Consider the following 19,665-nt stretch of genomic DNA (forward strand, 5'->3'; position numbering starts at 1 on the left):
CCTCCACCCTGACCACAATGAGGCACCATAGCAGGACATGAGGAGGGGAAGCAGCCAAAAACCATTCACAAGCCTGGTTTGCCTACCAAGGTCGCAGAAGTGACCATCAGCCTGTTCCATACTACATAGAGAATATCAATGGAAATGAAAGAAAAAGTCTACTGTTTGATCATCTATAGGAATACATTGAGGAGCTAGAATTCTGGATGGGAATTCTGGGAATTATAGTCCTAACACACTGGAGGGCACTGAAATAGGGGAGGACAATCTGTAGGACAAGTGAAAGAATCTGCCAATGCTGGAGGAGGATGAGAGAATAAAGCAGATCCAGTGGGTTATCTATGGACCAACCTTTCCAATCCTGATGCCCTCCAAATATGTTGAGATACAGCTCCCATCACACCGGACAGGGATGATAGGAGCTTTAATCCAACACACCTGGAAGGCCTGAGTTTGGAGAAGGATGCTATACTCAACACTCTGATAGTCCAAAAACATTTATTTGAAATTCCTACAATTCAAACGCTTTTGCCGATTGTCAACAAGTACATTTACATAATGATCAGTCACATATCTGGGTACTTCCATTTTTAATATAATTTTTTACAATATATCTCTTCATTTGTATATATTCATTGCATTTATAACTTCTTTTTAAATACATAATAAGCCAAACAGGAATAAATCTAAGAAGTTGATTTTAATAATGTTAAACCAAAACAGACTGTCCTCCCCCACCCCCAAAGTAATTAATTTTTCTGAAACCCAACAGAAAATAAGCATGTAAGAAAATTAATAACTACTAACATTTACGTTTTATGCTGGGAAAATAAAGTTGCATTAGGATGGTAATAGTCTCTTGATATGTTGGATGCAATTTAGCATACACAATAATCACTTGTAGGCACATTTCTTGTTTTCTCCCCCCCCCCACTTCACCCTTCAAATCTCAGGTTTTGCATTCATCTGAAACTACTACAGATATTAACAGCAATGTTTGTTAACTTAATTCAATTTATAATGTGCACCTTTCACATCAGCTAAAACAAAGGCCATAATTCTTCCCTGTGAGAAAAATAAGAAATGAAGAGAGCAATCAATGTAAGGCAATGATTTATGTTCATGCTCAGCAGTGACCCAGTAAATTCCTTGTACAGGGGTTGGAACAAAAGGTGTTTTTGATCTTTTCTAGCTTCAAAACTCTTATTGGGCATAGGAAAAGCAATATGCAAGGTAATGGTTCTTTTCCTTTCAAAATTCATAGGGTTATGTAGAAAGAGATACTTCACAAGCCAAACAGAAAGGAGGAGGGACTGAAACCCTGACACTGTTGATTACAGATCTTGGATCATGCTATGTCCCATGAATAGCATCTGCAAGTTTGTTTTAGAGGGAGAAAGAAAAATAAGCTGAGGCTTCAGCTGCAGTGGGTTCCTCTTCCCTTTTAGCAAATTGTACATCAAAAGACCTTGCCTTTTAAAAATTGTGATGGACTTTTTTCCAGGAGCTCTGTTGCTCTAAAAATGGATTTCTGCCCTCTTTGGATACAACTGTCATTGAAATGGTCTTCAGAAAATGCTCCCCATCTGGCAGCACCTGATCCATAGCTTGCCTCAACATGCAGTTCAGAAGACAACATATATCTTTGCTATTGTAGGGATCATCTCCCGAGATTGATGCTTTGAAGAAACCCTGATTGTGTGAGAGAATGCATCCTGGCCAAAAGCTGATTGTGCTGGTTATGGCTTCTGCTCTTGAAGAGAGATATGAGGGAAGATAGCTGGAGGCTTTTCTACCCTGACGTTTGCCATTGTAAACAGTCAAGCACTCCCCACTTTTCCTATAGTGTATTGCTTAAGCCAGGAAAGCTCCAGCCCCTTTACACAATCCTGAAGACCAATATGCATGCACCCGGCTTTCCCAGGATCATCTTCAGCAGTTACATCCAGCCACTGCTAATCTCTTTCTTTCACCTTCAAAACATCAACCACTTTTTAAAAAGGAATTTTTAAAGAAAACACTGGCCTTTTTATGCTTCAACTGGAGCAATATATTTGATGTATTTCCCTACACTGATTTGCCATCATGATGCTCAGTTCATCCAGGTGCACTTTCTCCTGGATTCTGAAAATCCTGAAAGATATACTGAAGCACAACTGATGACCTGCAAGCTTGATAGCAGTATAAATACATAGCTGGCAATATATAGTTTCCACACAGAAGCACCTAGCTTTCCATGCAGTTTGTCCTTGGAGAGGACAAAAAAACAAAACAAAACAAAACAAAATCTACCTCACCCTGCACTGCTCCTTTCCCTCCTGAGGCAAGAAATTAAAGCCAACTTATTTCATGTCTGAGATCTTCTTATGCCTTCCCCGTTCAGAAGGGGCCCTGTGGTTACTGTTGTGAAAAGCAAGATGCTAGCCACTGAAGAATTCACTTTTTCTACACCACAGTATTCCTAGGATCTTGTAGGAGGGAGAGAACCCTTGTTGTGCTCCACCTCTCTTCTCAATGTGATCTTACTGAGAAAATTCTCCCTTTCTTTTGCCTCCTCATGAGCAAATACTGTAAATTCCAGGCCACATGTTGCATGACATATGCAGGAGTTCAGAGCTATCAGTGAAAGACTGGCTTTTAATGAATATGTAGAACTGCCAGCTTCTCAGTTCTCTACCCCAACACTTCCATAAATTCCCGCAAAATCCACCCTGCTTCCCCCAGAAAATATACTCTTTCTTTTGCTCATTTATAGGAACTGGTCTGGATCCTGGGGAAGAAGCCCACATCTCAAAAGGAAAATAATGTAAAGGGCAGCAACTCAGTTTTCTGACATGCCATAGCCTAAAACCCTCTTAAACATTTTGCTTCTCCCATCCTCATTTAGGTATTCACAATGCTACTGTTCGCTAATTCCAGTTCATTCTAGTCAGTCTTCTGGGGACAGGATGTGCGCAGGATGATGGAAGGATGCGATGACTGCCAGAAGATGACCTGAGTTCTCCTTTAGGGGAACTTCACCCCCTCTTACCTGCCTTTTTTCTTCCTTCCAAGAGTCAGGGGGTAAATACTGTTCCAGAGATATGAAGTGCATACATAACTCTTGACGGCACTAGAAGTGCTCTGGGATGTTCTCCCCATTTCCTCAGATGTGCGCTTTTGCTCTTACAGAATCTAGGCTGGGGAGGAAGAAAGGTTGGCTGGCTGCAGAGTGCACATGCCCTGAAGCAGGGGGTGCCTCTGCCTTTCTCCAATTCATGAACCGAGCTAAAACGCTTGCACCAAGGTTCCTCTGGACAAGAACTATGTTATTCTGAGCAGCAAGAGACATTCTTAAATGTTCCAGGGACTTGTTGATTTGTTGGGATAGTTAATGGCAAGACTAATAGCAGCAATGTTTTTCAGGGCCTGTTAAAACAAACAAACAAACAATTAAAAAAACAGAGGAAGATGGCTAAAAGCATATTACATTTACTGTTAGGAAATGCCACTGGCTCTTAAGTTGCTGCCAGGTTCAGTTCAGCATGTTAATTTGAATTTCAGTTCCTTTAAATCAGCTTTCCCCAGCCAGAGAAAGCTGATTTAGAACATGACAGAACAAACACTTGGCTTTTATTACTACAGTATTTGAGCTAATTTTTGCAGCAACGTTCTGGTCTCATTTGCCTGATGCCAATTCAGTCACTCCCAAGGACTTCACACAGTTCCCAATTGAAATTTGTTGCACCTCTTCAAGGATCTCCACCCAGGACAGGAGGAACAGGCTCTCCTACCTGGGCTGTACAGTGGTAGAGATGGTCTTCTGTATTTAAGGCAAGCAAGTAATCCTGCAGAGACCCAAGTTCCTGCAAACATAAAAAAGTGAAGCTCATAAGCAAAATACAGGAACAAGCTTCTGTGGTCTGCAAACCAAAGAAAAGTGAATGACTTACGCTAACTCTGCTCTCAGTAACAAAGAAAAGCTCTGTGAGTGCCCGGTGAAGTGGAAGAAGGACCCCTGGCTTGGTCGTATCATACTTCATGTTGTTTTCCAAGCGGCTGAAAAGATGCCACAGTGGCTTCAGCAAAGTGAGATCACAGTCCCTGAAAGAAAGGTATGCTAGAATTAACATGAAAGAGAGCACACTGAAGAACGGCATCACTGCTAACCATTGTCTTACCCATGCACACCAATTTCCCAAGTGACTATTTTGAATGGCATTTTATCCTATAGCTCTTAGGAATCCAAGTATAAGCTTTACACACAACCACACAAAAAAAGGTACAATGCAAATGTTCATTTTTCACAGTGGAGCTGGGGCAATCTACAGTAAGCATTTTCCTTCCACTTGTTCTGGAGGCAGAGCTCAAGATTTCTCCTTCCCCAGCATCAGAAAGCCAAGCTAGAAAAAAAATTGCAGAAGGAACAAGGCAGTGAGATGTGAAAACCACACATAACTGGCTGCAAATAGGGATGGAGTCCTGAGGTATCCCCCTATTTTTCTGATACTGATTGGCCAGAACCTTTAGGTCTTCTGAAGGTCCAAATGATTTTGAGTCTTTCAAACCTAGTGACTTCTAGATGTTCCTGAGAAGTTGTGGAAAATCTGCTTTCTGACTAAGACTAGTGGACTTGGGGACTAATTGTTGGTCATCTTCCTAATCTAAGCCTAATTCCCCTTCCCTGCAATCTGGTTCTGTATCTGAATTGAATGACAGTTGAGGTGGTGAATGTAGGTCTCTCCTTGGGATGGAGGCATGAGTCCCCCTACAGGAGTGGCAGGATGGTGCTTGCCCACTGTGGTGAGGATCTCAGTCTGAGGGGGTGATTGGTGGTGTTTCCCTCTGCCCCCAAAGCCCTGGTGACCTGTGCCAGCTGGCAATCCCAAGGTAGTGTTTCCTACATTTTTTTTCCCTCCTGGGAAAGCCATGGCTGACAGAGCAGGGTGGTTCTGATTCTGATGATGCTGTGGCCTAGCTGGGAATTCCAAACCCATCCATGGGGCCTCTGCAATGTGGGATGGCGTAAGTCTTTTGTGGGGATGGTACCTGGAGGAGCCACAGAAATAATTATAGCTCTCCTGTTTCCTAGGTGCTGCTGGTGCCACTGGTTTCAATTTCCACAGGTATCTGGGCCTACCTGTGAGGGACCCAGAGGGGCCATTATAAGCCTGCCACCAGCTATGGCACTGGTCGTGTTTCCCTGAAAGAAATACCATGATGAGATGAGGGGGAGTACTGCTGCACCACAGGGGCCCAGTCTCCATGCTTGGCCCCAGTCACTGGAGAGATCCTCTGAGAGAGTAAGTTGCATGAGCTTGCTGGTCACAGCACCTGTGCTAAGTTAAAGGGAAAAAGAACAAAAGAAAGAGGAAAAAGTTCTGTCTGTTCTGTTCTGACCTGGTCTCATGAACGGCCCGTAATGCTCACAACTGTGCATTCTCTCTGGAAAAAGGCAGGGCCGCAACTGGGAGAAGTTTCTATCTCTTCCTGTAGGGCTACAGTCAGAAGAAATTTGAGCTCAAGAAAACAGTGGCGGAGTCAGAAAGTGTACCTCTCGTTGCAGCACTGTACGATCTTCAGGAGCAAGTGGATGGCTTTCAATCGCTGGTGTCCAGTTTGTCTGCAGGCCACGCCCACCTGCCAGTCCCAAACTTTAGCAAGTGGAATATGAGGAACCACCTTTTCCTCTGACAGCATCTGTTTCAAGATCTCAAAGCCTGAAATTCAACATAAGCACACTGCATTTTCTATGCACTCGTCTAAGTCTCCGTATTCTTCTGTTTCATTAGTCATAAACTCTTATCTGTAGAAAACTTTATAACTAAGCTGGCATATAGAACTAAAGAAAAACAAACATACCGTATAGCTGAGGAAATTAAAATAGCAGTTTCATAATAATGTTTAAAAAGTCAAGGTAGGTAATACAATTATTTTTATTTACTTAGGGCAGCACTCTTCCTTCCCCTCTCCTGTAGATGTGTTGGACTGTCCCTCTCCGTGGTGCTGGGAAGACACTGAATTGTATCTTCTTAAGTTCTCAACATATATATTTACCTAGTGTCCCTACACAAAGATAACCACCAAAACAAAAGCAATAATACAGTGTGCCACCTGAGCAATACTGACCTGTCTGGAATCGCCCCAGGTGACCGGCTGTTACTGTAAACTTGTAACCCCACTCGGTATTGCTCATGTCAGTGGTGAATCGGTAGTAGAGTGTATCTCCTGTCAGATAAGAAGGAAAGGTTCTCTCACCCAGGCTGAAGTGACCCTTTTGACGAGGCTTCCCTTTTTCTTTCATACATCTGCAAGAGGGAGTCTTGCCTCTTTAATTTTTTTTACTTGTAGTTCTCATCAGAATTTGCATTAAAATCACTTTATATAGCTTCTTTTTTAAAAAAAGTTCCTTCATTTATTGGAATTAATCAAGATTAATTCAGTCCCGTAACAGCTAAAGCAGGGGTAGGAATCTTTTTAAAAAAAAAAAATTAAAAACCACATTCTCTTTGTAGTCTGGCTTACTTTCCCCACCCTTGGTTTACAGAGATGTAGTAATGCAGCATTTTTAAATAAAACCAAGAAAGCTAACAGCAATCCTTCTGCACTTACAAGCACAGACTCTATCAGGATTCCCATCTCATCTTGACAGAATTCAGGCTAGCACTAGGATGGATGTAATGTTACAGATGAGAGGGAGAGGGAGAGGAGGAGAGGATTCATTCCAAAAGCCTGTTTCCTATCTGCAAACAAGCAACTCAGTTTCCAATGGAATAGGGAGGTGTTCCAAGTGGTAGAATAGGGAATACGTCAAACTAAGTGTATTTTTTGCAAGACTGCCATTTCCCACAATCGAATTGATTGGGGATAGATCCAGGATAGACAGAAAGGGGAAAACCTCAGATAACACTAACTTATGGAAGTCACTGCCACTGCATCTGGTGATTTTGCAGGGTAAGGAAATACTCTCAGGGATAATTTATTGCTAGCTACTACAAGGAGAGCAAAGGAACTCTCTTTGTTCAGAGGCAATATTATCCCTAAGAGACAGGTACTGGGGGACAATGGCAGGGGAGGCCCTCATATCTTGCTTGTGGTTTTCCTGTAGGCATCTGGCTGGCTTTATTGGAAGCCAGGTTCCAACCCAGCAGTGGCCACATTATCAGCACAGGCCCTGGATACCCACCTGACATCTTCATGCGTCAACATACCTGGTAACATTTCTCTCGTCACATATTAAGTTTCCTGATACTCTTGATTTTTATGTTTTTTTAAATTTAAAAAATAAACGGAAACCTAGTATGTTGCAAAGCAAGCTGCTAGCCTCAAACATACACTTAATTATGGCTTTGAGTCCCACAGGCATTTCAGAGGCATTCTTAGAAATTAAAAGCAATGGATATGTACTACTAAGTGCTTTGTTTGAAAGCATGTCCACTTGCTTCCCAAAAGGCAAAGGTCAGTTGTGATAGATGAGAGCATCTGGGACCTTCAAAAGAGGGTGGCAGAAAATAATCTCACCAATTAATCTTTTGGTACATGAGTGTTTTTGACTGGCCATGTCCACTGTAGTAGGCATTTTGTGAAAATGCTCATAGCATCCTCCTCAAAATTCCAAAATGTGTCCACTGGGCCCAAAACACTGGGCACCTCTGACATGGGTCTTCAAAACAGAGGGATGGTTGGCTTCCTGAAGAAATCTTTTGTGGTTTACCTGGAAGTTCAAAGTCAGTCCATTTGTGTGGAGGCCCACTGAAGGTATGACGATCATGGATGAAGTCACAGCTGCTGGCTATGACCAGCTCATCACATCCCTCTTCGGTATTACACTGAGAGTCGAATTTGACTGAGAGGTAGATAGCACCAGGGATATGAACTTTATCCTGTGGATAAAAGAATGTATGAATATTAGTGGTGTTCCACAGTCCAGTATCAACAGGAACCAAATGGGTAGAAGCCAATAATTCAACCAAAATGATTAAAGAAAGCCTGTTGGAATACCACAGCTCAAAAATGGGGAATTCACAGTGGAGGCTTGATAGTTTTTCCTGATGCAAAGAGAATAAAAACTGTTTCCTATGCGTGGTAGGTTGCAAAAGGCATCCTTGCCTAGTCCATGAAGAATAACCTGCAGCCCAGGTCAACCATTTGGCCCTAGGGAAAGCTGCATGGGCCTATCTAACCATCTCATCAAAAGCCGAAGGTTAAGCATTTCAGTTTCTGCAGAGTCAGTGTTGAATGCAGAATCAAACATTTTAAAATAAATTTAAAATAAACAAAAATGTTTTATTTTTATTTCACCATTCCTTCAAGAAGCTTCTGTGTCTACTGTTTTTAACCTCGCTCCAAAGCTCAGATGCTATCCTGCTCCACTTTCTGTCAGAGAGCCCTCCTGGTTCTCCCCTTGCATGATTTGCTTCTGTGGAACTCCTTGGTCAAGGGGCCAACACAATAATCTCTTCTCTGCACTCGTTCCAGTTCCTCAGCATCCTTCTTGTATTGTGGTGACCCAAACCGGACACAGGATTTCAAGTGTGGTTAGACCATTCCAGCACAGAGCAGAACTGTCACTTTTTGTGATTCTGACGTGGTATCTCTGCTGGGGCAGCCCAAGTTAGCATTAGCTCTTTTGGCAGTTACAGCTATGTAAGTCTACCAGGACACCCAGGCACTTCTCACAAGTGCTACTGCCTGTGCATCTGATTTTTTCTACCTAACTGAAAAACCTTACATTTATCTCCGTGAACATTATTTTGTTGGATAGAGCCCAACATTCAAGTCTATGAAAATCCTTTTGAACCTTGAGCCTGTCTTCTGAGGGATTACAATTTCTCCCAGCTTTGTGTCATCTGCAGAGTTGATGAACATCCCTTCTATCCCCTTGTTTTTTTTTTATTTGTTCAGTCACTTATAAAATGTTGAAGAGCAGTGGGACCAGAGCAGATCCTTGAGGTACTTCCCTCCATATAGGCATAGCTGCATTAAGGACCATGTATTGAGTACAGTTATTTAACCAATTATGAATTCATCTGGTAGTGGGACCATCCACCCATATTGATCCATTTTATCAAGGAGGTGGCTATGATTATCAAATGCCTTACTGAAGTCTAGGTGTACTGTACCTAGTCTTTTTTACAGTAATTTTATTAAAAATTATAATTACAACAATAAAAACTAACACAAACTAACAAAAATAAAAGAATTAAAAGAAAAAATAGGTGTGGAAAAGAAAAAGAAGAAATAGAAATAAAAATAGAAAAGAAAAAAAATAAGATTATAGTAAAGAAAAAGAAAATAAATATATAAAAAAGTGACTTCCCCCTTCATCACAAGCACAAACAATTTTAGTAATTTATCACCTTCTCTTAAAATACAACAAATTATCTCTTCTTCCCATTCCCATCTCTTATCTATGATCAAATCCTTAAAGCCTCTTCATTTCAGTCCTGATGTCAGCAAAAGTCTATTAAGGGTTAGCAGAAATAACATGCCGATTTTAACCTTGATCAAATAAACTAACTTAATATTCCTTCTTTTTACCTCTAACGATCTTGAACTTTAGTCCCTTCAAATAATGTCATAGAACTTGATTTCTTTTCCTTTTTTCTTTGTCTCTTCTCACAAAGCAAATCCAACATAAGAAAATTATCCAGTCACTCTCTTGGTTTGTTATTTTATATCCCTTTTAATTATTAAGACATCAGCCTGTTTCTTTTGTATGTCCAGTGTAACATCTTTTTCCATGTCATTCTTGTAGCCTGTCATTTTTAAACCTATTTTCAGATCAGTCTCAGTCTTGTCAAGTAAAACTTGTTCCACAACACCTTTTAAACACAGTCTATCTTATAGAGGCAGACACTCTTAAAATTAACTTCTCGGTCCATTGTTCAAAAATATCCTTCAATATGTCCAGTGTTAAAATATTTTGCTTCACTTCGTATTTGTAAGTTGAGTCTGTGTGTTCTTCTCCTTTAATTGTAATCTTTAGTTCCCTCTAGTTTCCAATTTTTAAAGTCTTATCTTACATTTTTTTAAAAGAGAATTCAAAACAAAAACATTTTCCCATGGGAAGAATTTTTTATAATTAATTCCAAAATCTTATTTCACATTTATCTAGACCCCTTAGTCTGATTGTAACTTTCTAAAATCAAAGTTTTAATCACCCTTTTGCTGGTTATTCAAAAAAAATTTTTTTTTAAGTTCTTAAAACCTGTATTTAAAACTTATTTTGTTAAGGATTGAAGGAAACTCATCCGGTGCAGTAAAGCTTGTCGATCCAAAGGTTCCTAATCATTGAGAAGCAGCTAACAAGCAATTTCCAAAAGTGATTAGAAAAGAAAGTATGTAAGCCCAGTGTCCTTTCAAAGGTGCTAACTGCAGTTTGAGCAAGATGGCTATGACCTCGTCTCCCAGAGCTCTGAACCCACCAGAGACCGCTGTCTTGTGTCTCCTCATGAGAAGCAACTGACTGGAGCATTTGTGGGCGATCTCAAGTCCTCTCCTTGTCTGGAGAGGAATTATTGAAGAGCGGGTCTTTTTGCTGACTCTTCATTCCGCTGCAGTCATCAGATCTGCTTTTTGCAGAGCTGTCTTCTGTCTGCCATTTCTTCCCTAGAAGTCCTGCACCTAGTCTTCAGTAAGGCATTTAATTGGGCTGCCCATAGCCTCCTTTTTGATCAAATAGAACAATATGGGATGGATGATCTTGTTCGTTTGGAATTGCCAAGGCAACCATCACTAACATTTTGCTCACCTGGCATCAAGTCTACTAAGCATAGTACCTCAAAGTTTGTGTTATTGTTGTAAGGGTGCTTGGACTCGCGTACTTGGACTGCCATCCCAGGCTCCTCCATGAATTGACAGGCTGTAAGGGCCATCCTTGCTAGCATGGTTCCACTGCATCCACGGAGCACTTTCAGTAAAATCTGTAGGAAGGACCAGGGTGGGGGAATGACACACACAAAAATATGATTCACAAAATAAATGTTGGTTAAAGAACATACTACTGATAAGTTTGGTGTCAATAAAAACAGGTGGGTGTGATGAGTAATGGAACAAGAAAGGTAAAATAAGTGAGTAAGAGGAGAAACAGAGACACTGGATGGCACTTGTGTTTTTGTCTAAGAGGGAGAAAGGGGCCTACTATTACAAGACTGGCAGAGATATGCTGGATTACACACAGTTTCTCCTTGGGAATAGATTGCTATTCATAGATTTAAGTATGATCAAGGTTAATAGGACATCTTCCTTAACAAGATTAGGAAGCAATTTCAAACCCTTTTTTCCCAATTTAAGATAGAAAGCTAGGAGGAAGGGGATGGTCTTTGAGAGGAAGCCAAGATTTAGAGCACCCTAGATCCCTAATTGGGTAAGAACACCTTGTCTCTACACTTCTACAGGCCAAAACTCTGAACACCTAAAGGAATTTTCTATGTTAGTATTAATGGATTACTCCAATAGCATCAGTGACACTAAGAAAAATACCTTCTCCCTGAGAAGATAAGGCTATTGTCCCCCTAGCCCAATTCTGTTTACTGTGACGAGTAGCTATCCAAATATTCAGGCATTCTAGGATCACTTTGCTTGAGACTGAACTATGATCTTCTACATGCCAAGTAAGTGCTTTACAACTGATTACAGACATTCTACGTCAGATTTCTTCTGTCATGAACTTCAAATGAATTTCCTGGATGATCTGATTATGCAGCCGAGACAGCCAGATAACAAGGAAAGGAAAAACATGGAAGGAGGAAAACAGGAATATTCTATTCCTCTGTAGTTAGTTATTTTACAAAACCTGAAACATTTTCCAGGATAGACAGCTTATAATTTACATTAAGCATCACCTTTCAACTGGTTCTATCTTGGGATGAATAAGTTTCAGAAGGTTAAAGCACAAAAAAGCATTATTTGACTTTTCTTTTCTCCTCTTGAAATCCAACTTGAATAGAAGACTAAGATATTGTCTTCTAGCATATTAGAAACAAAATTGGCCAGAACAAAACAAAACGAGTGAGTTGCATCTGTTGCATGGGACAGACTAATGCTCTGATTTGCCTGCTGGTTTCAAGCTACTTTTCCCTGTTTGCTCCCAAAGCAGAGGGATATACTAAAACAAGTTGTTACCTTTTCGCACAGCTGTTTTTCCTCTAGCTGCAAGAGCATGTCCAGGATATATGTCATGTGAGCAGGGCCACTGAGATCTAACATCTCCTCACTTATTGCTACGTCATCAGGCCACTCAGCCAACAACAAAGCAAGGACATGCCTGGCATAGAGGACAGCAGTGGCTTCATTGACCCGGTAGAGATAACCCCGCACAGCTTTCTTGCTCCTGGAGTCCAACTCCTTATGCAGGAGGACAGAACTTTTGGTGCGGCGTTGCTTGGCATAACTGAGTTGGAGGTCACTTTCTGTGTTGGTGATGAGTTTCTGGGTCACTGGGTTGGATTCCTCGGTGGCTTTGCTGCAGGGAGCAGGCTTGGACTGTAAGAGAAGAGGAGTCTCAGGAGATGTCTCATTTCAAAATCTATCCTGCCTTTGGATGCTGCCCATGTATTCTGGGTGACTGTTTTCCATAACAGTCAATAATAGAAACTGTGATGGAGTTTTATGACTAAGTGGAGATTGGAACTCAATCTTGCTTGTCCACATCCAACATCCTGATAGGTACACCATGCTGAATCAGCTGATCAACTACAGCACCAATGGGCAAGATGTGATCCTCAAAATGTTTCTGAGCAACTTACATCTGCCCAGCATGACTAATGTGAAGGACAATGGCGGATACAGTCCAAAAGCATTTGGAGGGCCAAACTTTGCCCATCATCAGTAAAGCTCTCCAAAATGGAGACTAGATTCTAAAAACAAATTAACATTCTATTGTATGTTCTGGCTTTAGGGTTCTATACTATGAACATGTCATATTTCTTACTGTGTGTTAATCTAGCCTTTTTTTAGAATATTTTTTATCCTGCCTTTATTACTTTTATAAGTAAGTCGGCAAACATACCTAGTACTTCTTCCTCCTCCTGTTTCCCCACAACAACCCTGTAAGGTGAGTTGGGCTGAAAGTGAGTGATTGGCCTAAAGTCACCCAGTCGGCTTTCAAGCCTAAGGCAGGACAAGAACTCTCAGTCTCCTGGTTTCTAGCCTGGTGCCTTAACTGCTAGATCAAACTGACTCTCTTTTCCAGTTTAATATGCTCTAGGTATATTAAATTTCTACTTCCCAAAATATCTCACAGCCATGCCAGTGAGTGACTGGAGCCTAACAACAGAGTAAAGAAGGCTGGTTGATTTGTATAATTTGAAATATTAGTTTTATGTACATTGCAGTCAACTAGCATCTCCCAATGCCCAAGTCCCTCCAGATGTTTAGACTACAACTCTAATCAGTTCCAACTAATATGGTTAATGATCACATTTGTTAGAAGCATTAGATATTCCTACATAAATGGAACAAAGTAAAGAAATGCTTTGCTTAAGATAGAACACTCACCAAACATGGCACAATGATCATATCTGTATCCAGGGCTTTGGAACTCTGCTCTTCTGAGCGTAAACGCTTACTGGGCTGCCATTTTTGAGCCAAGGTTTGAATCCTTTCATCCATGGTAAGTACTTCTCCATCATATCTTTAACAATATGCACACAAATATTTCACTGTCAGCATTTAAAGACAATACTTTTATGCAGAGCAATTTCTATAGTACATTTTCAAAACCATTTCCCTCCTACTTTAGATTGGCAGTTATATTTGGTCATGTGGCTTTCTTTATATGTAGGTATCTTGTCCATGTTCCCTGCAATTTACATTATCTTTTATATCTTACGCTTTTAATCTGCAAGATGAACATGACTTCAGAGCCAAGGTAACTGATTGCAAGTAATCTATCCTCTGCCTTAGGCCAAGAAAACTTGTTCACGCGTTGGGCTGTAATTGCCATTAGCTACAGAAGAACGGAAGGACAACAGCCTGGAGAGGCTCTTTTAGCAAAAGACTGTAGCATGAAGACTTCTTACAGAAGCGGTCTGCCCCTCTCCAGGGTTGTACCACTTCAGCCTACAAGTGGGCAAGACCACGATGGAGTGTTCCTTACACACTAAATGGTTTTCTTCACTAAAAAGTGGCCTACAAAGCTGTCCTTTGAAATGGTACTCTTGTCTTCCTCAAAATTATCAATAGCTCATTTTGAAATTAGACACGTCCCCCTGTCCCACTGCCTGATATCTGCAATTGCTGAAAAAAAGCTCTTGGCCATCTGCTGGTTTTCTCTTTTGATATTCTTGATTAACAGATTAAGTCACTATGGATACGCAACTTTTCATTCCAAGTCAAGTTTGGAAATTGTCTTACCTCTTCTGAACCTCTAGGAAGAAAGAATCTGTTCTTTTCATGTGCAGTTCATACATGGCCCGAAGAATGTGGAGAGGTGCATCCAGAGCATCATGAGTCATCTGAAAATAGGTTCAACTGTGATTAGGTGAGAAGAAGGAAAAACAAGGTTCTAATAGCAGACAATGTAGCTCAGGGCTGAATTGATGGGTTCTTGGTGTTTGTGGAACTTGGTTGTTTTTTTGCAGATGTTTCATTACCAGATGTTTCACTGCCAGTGAACACCAAGAATTCAACCCACTTTTTTTCTCTATGCCCCTAAGAACCATTTTGGAAGTACGTGCATATGATAAGAGTCAGCCTATGGAACCGAATCTACTGTGTTAGGCTTCAACGACACAAAAATACCGCCCCCCAGTACATTCATTAAACTGGCTGCATAGATAAGATCTGGGGGGGGTTGGTGCAATTTCTGTCAATTCCTTTCATTTACTTTCACAGGAAACAGCAAATGAGGCAAAAATACTAAAACACCAGCCTCGTGTCACCTGAAATCTTAGATAGATCTGTTCAAGAAAAAGTTTTACATGGACTTTTACATGAACAGTCCACTTCAGAGGCTGTGGGCTAGAGTTCATGAAACCCGATCACATGCCCAATCTATTGATCATCCATGCATAATTGGATCTTGTATTTTTACCACTGTAACATGCTAACAGGACTTTTTATCTGCAAGTTGGGACACACAGGAGTTGAACATTGAAGTAGAGGTGGTGAATTGGAATATAACTTCAGTGACACACACTGTGAGACTGCCCTCCTTGACTTCCATATCAGTAGCCTTCTCCCCTGAGAGATACACTAATCTATAATTTCTGTTTCTATTCTTAGGCCTGTCTTTTGCTTTGATGAGGGCCATCAACAAACCCTTGTTCTCTCAAGAGAACCTCAAACAGCATGGACAGTGCAACCAAAGCTTACAAGCTGTGCTGCTGAGTACAAATGAAGCATTCCCAGTTTTTAAACCCTGCCCCACCCACTGCACAACAGTACCAGGAAGCATATTTTGGTGGTTTCATCCAGGCCCTCCAGTGGGTCAAGCCTATGCTGCTCAGCATCAGAAGTGACAATAGACTCATTTACTGCTTGCTCATGATCCCTCTCATTGAATTCTGAGTCCTTCTGTTCAGCCATAGAGCTTATCTCCTTTTTTGAGGAATAAAGCATGACTGACAAGATCTGCAAGGACAAAGACAGGATACAACTTAAATTGCATTGGAAAGCCACTCAAGTGACAATTTATAGACTGCTATGCTTCTCTGATCACTAATATCATACACACTTGCAAGTAGCTCATGTAGACTCATGAGTTCATTTTATTTTTTACTCAACCAACCTATTTGTTGCTACCCCACTCCTATGGTACAGCATTCCCCCTAAGTTTGGGAATGTTTGGGAATTCAAGAAGAATTCATTAAGCATTGGCTGTTCCAGGAAGCCTTTAAGGATTGAAGTGGAAATGGCTCCCATGCAGGTGGTGATTTTCTATATAGGAGATTGTTTTTGAGGCTTTTTTGTCCTCTCTCTCTAACCACCTGAAATCTAAATAATGCCAAATCCTTAATATACTAGACTTTTGTTAGAAGTTGCTTACACACATTTGTTCCACCATAGAATTCAAGGCAGTATATGCTAATTTATATTTGTTACACAGCAGATTTGCTTCTCTTCTGCAAGGCTGCTGCCTCCTCAGCCTTTAGACCATACTCTAGGATTTTAGTAGTTGAAGAGTAAAGCATGAACATAACCAATAATCTACCTGTAACTGATTAAGTGAACACTAAGTTATTGAATTTTGTACTATGGAACTCTTATTCTCAAAAAGGCCATCTCAAAGCTTTGGTGTACATAATCTCATAACAATTTCACAAAGACTCCAGCAACCCCCCTCCCCCCATCAATTTGCATTCTATTAAGGTTTGCTGGGTATATACTGTCCGGTCTGGAGCAAAAAGGCTATGAATATTTTAAGTGACACATGCTTTTAGCATTCCTTCTTCTTAGCTGAAGCACAATTAGAATGACTGAAAGTATGAAGAACACAAGACTGCAAGAATGAGACGGAACTGCAGATGTATAGAATACATCAAATAACTGAGTATGCAGGGAAGAACTTGCCCAGCTGCTTTGAATGCACTGCTATGTTACCTCCAAGTCTCGCAGAAGCCAAGTCTTACTGAAGCCTGTTCCTTTGCTACACTTCTTCACCAACAGCTTAAGTAAACCAGCTTGTAGGAAGGCTGTGCGGATTTCTTCAAAAGCATGTGTCTGTTGATCACAGGAAAAAACAGTAACCATTGACCCTTTGACTAAGAATTATAGTTTATCAGGTTTTCTCAACCTCAGCAATGTTAAGATGTGTGGACTTCAACTCCCAGAATTCCCCAGGCAGCATGCTGGGAAATTCTGGAAGTTCATACATCTTAATATTGCTGAGGTTGAGAAACACTGGTCTATATGAACTGATTTATTTTCAGGGTTCTTGTTGAAGGACCTCTTATATTAGAAAGGCACTGAACATATGAAGATCACATTTTCATCTATAGTTTACAGAATTAAATGTGTTTAACCACTGCTCCTTCCCAAGGTAAAATTAGTCTGGTATATAATATATCAGACTCTTTTGGGGGAGATGGGCGGTAATCAAATTCGAAAAATAAATAAATAAATAAATATTCCTGCTCAAGAAAACATAATCTTGGATTGCAGTGTTTGTGTTTTAAAGTATAAAGATTTGAAAATAATGTTTCAAAAGTGTGAAGGGGTTTTGGCTGCTGGTGTTTGTCTTAACAGTTTAACTTTTTGGTAATGAAAAATGGATTCTTAATGGACCTTCTTGTACTTTTGGGTTCTTTCTTCTGTTATTTTAAAGAACCCAAGAGGGTTCAAAGCCAAGGCTAGACAGCCATTTGCCATGAATGCCTTATCTGGGATTCCTACATAGAGCAGAGAATTGAATATGATGGCCTCAATAGTTTCTTCCAACTCTGTGATTCTATGATACAGATTTTCATCAGCAACTTTCTGAAGTTTATTTTTTTTCTTTATCAGAAATCAGCAGTGCTCTTCTTCTACGGTCCACACACACTATGATTTATGTAATTCTGAGTCATAAGATGCATTGTGAGTCTTTGTCCATTTCTGTACCTTAAGTGTTCTGTAAAGTCCCTTCAGGGCAAGAGATAAAACCCATGTTGCTTCCACTGCCTCTGCAAAGCTACTGTCAATGCTGGTCTGGAGAAGATGGCTAGTTATAAAGACAAAATGTTGGAGATACTGGCGCAGCTGGCCCTGAGACTCAGCATCATCTTGCTCACATGGTTTAATCAGCTGGAGATCTTTCACTAGAAAGCAGAAATAGATGAATTTCAGTTGGTATCTGTGCTGGCTCCAACTCACCTTTGTTCACTTGAGCCTGCCTTGACCTAGCATGATGCAATGTGAGAACAATTAATACAAACTCTTTTTTAAAAAGGTTTTCAGATCTACCTCAAAACAAACTCTTTATATAATTATGTTTTTTACACCCACAGAAAGATGATATAGATAGAATATACTGTAGGTTAAGGGTTAGGCTGGCAGTGAGTAATTTTGTCATATGATGCTCATTCAGCCATTCTAATATTCTACTCCAATACAGGTAGACCTTGCTTACCGACTGCCTTGTCCATGACCGGAGTTACAATGGTGCTGAAAAAATAACTTTACGACCAATGCCTGCATTTACAACCTCTGCAGCATCCCTCAGTCATATGATCACCATTACACTCAGCATGCATTGTCCTGTGCCTGATCTGTTGTTTTTCTCCCCCTACCTTGCAGAGCAGAGAGACTGGAGAGGAAGGGATTACAAGAGAGTCAGCGGGCACACAATGGAATGAGGTGACACTGGCAGCCCCAAGCGCACTACGCAAACAGCTGGTGTATCCCCCATTGTGTGCCCGCTTACTCTCTTGTAATTTCTTGCTCTCTAATGAATGTAAATACAAACATGAATTACCTTCTTGCTAATTATCCCAGCACGGGGCGAGCATTCCAAGGGTGGGGGAGTGGTTAGGAGGCAAACAAAAGTGGAAGGTATGAAACTGATTAGTCTTGTCAGTTACAGGCAGCAGCTGCAAGCTGACTATCCCAGCACTGGGGTGAGCATTCCAAAAGGCAGGGGAGTGGGGAAAAGGAAAGCACAGTTGCGGTCATGTGATTTCCCACTTAGCAACCACTTCGCTTAACGACAGGGCTGCTGGTCCCAACTGTGGTCGCTAAACAAGGACTACCTGTAACAAAAACCTCTCTTCTGCAGCAGCCCAACAAAGCCATTGGTCTACAACTGCCAAACTGCGTTAATCTCCTCCTTTGCCTACTCACATCACTGCAAGTTGTCTTCACAGGTATAAAGCATAAAACTTTTTAAAAACGGATAATTAAGACTAATTGCACAATGGAATTGCTGATGTGAAGAAAACATCTTTGCTTAAGCAATGATGGAAGTGTTAAAAGAAAGGGAAAATGACATATTGTGGCTAAAATGGTGAATGGCATTCTCTGGGCTTATTCTTTTTGATTTAGTTCTTTACCATTAAGAAAATCAAAGAAACTTCAAAGAGGTGCAACCGACCCTGATCCCTGGACAAGGACTCTTCTGAATTTCAGTAGTCTTTGGTGTGAGCCTGTTATTTGGCATGATTCAGAGTGTGACAAACTATAGTTTTGGGCCATTTTCTCTGTTTCCAGAAGTATTTGCACCAAATAAGTAATCAGATGGGAAATAAAGCTTGGTGTACCTACTGTGTGTTTGGGCTGAAACTAATCTTTAGCTTGTTCGAGCTCTGCCAGATGTCTGGGGCTTGGTTTATGTATGAAACAGAAGGCAGTGACAGAACAAACTGTTTCACTCAGATACAGTATCAAATGCTCAAAGCTTTCTAGAAACTGCTGGGATCAATGCTCTCTTCTCTGCTGGCTTAGCTCTTCTGTTTACTTGAGGCTCCTCCATTACCCTAAGAGCATTCAAAACTACAACCTACTACCTGCAGTCCATTTGGCTGCCTCATTTTCTCCCACATACAGGTCAGGCCCACACAAACTAAGCTTCTACGGACAAGATGTAGACAAATATCCAAACATGGGTGAAACGAACCAGCTTTCCTCTTCCGGGTTTTAACATCCACCACCACAGCCCTGTTCTTCTCTGTGAAATGCTTGAGGAGGATCACACTGTGGGCCTCGTTTGCATTGTCCATATACACTGATCTGGTTCCCATGCACAGAACCTGTAGAGTCGGAAAGAGA

The 19,665-nt window shown here is 40.9% G+C and overlaps 1 protein-coding gene across 1 annotated transcript in view; it reads right to left on the reverse strand.

Moving 5' to 3' along the window:
* Positions 1–573: 573 nt before the first annotated feature.
* Positions 574–19,665, reverse strand: part of ZZEF1 (zinc finger ZZ-type and EF-hand domain containing 1) — a 91,019-nt gene continuing 71,927 nt past the window's right edge. The window contains exons 42-55 of the mRNA XM_063298155.1: positions 19,514–19,646; positions 17,524–17,720; positions 16,525–16,644; positions 15,370–15,555; positions 14,338–14,438; positions 13,480–13,615; positions 12,106–12,465; positions 10,761–10,904; positions 7,694–7,862; positions 6,109–6,207; positions 5,534–5,699; positions 3,933–4,083; positions 3,774–3,845; positions 574–3,408 (exon numbers count right to left, since the gene is read on the reverse strand). Coding sequence (XP_063154225.1) covers positions 3,334–3,408; positions 3,774–3,845; positions 3,933–4,083; positions 5,534–5,699; positions 6,109–6,207; positions 7,694–7,862; positions 10,761–10,904; positions 12,106–12,465; positions 13,480–13,615; positions 14,338–14,438; positions 15,370–15,555; positions 16,525–16,644; positions 17,524–17,720; positions 19,514–19,646 — 2,109 coding nt within the window. The 3' untranslated portion in view covers positions 574–3,333. The remainder of the gene's footprint in view (positions 3,409–3,773; positions 3,846–3,932; positions 4,084–5,533; positions 5,700–6,108; positions 6,208–7,693; positions 7,863–10,760; positions 10,905–12,105; positions 12,466–13,479; positions 13,616–14,337; positions 14,439–15,369; positions 15,556–16,524; positions 16,645–17,523; positions 17,721–19,513; positions 19,647–19,665) is intronic.

This window comes from Candoia aspera, chromosome 1 (genome assembly GCF_035149785.1).
Source record: "Candoia aspera isolate rCanAsp1 chromosome 1, rCanAsp1.hap2, whole genome shotgun sequence".
Lineage (NCBI taxonomy): Eukaryota > Metazoa > Chordata > Lepidosauria > Squamata > Boidae > Candoia > Candoia aspera.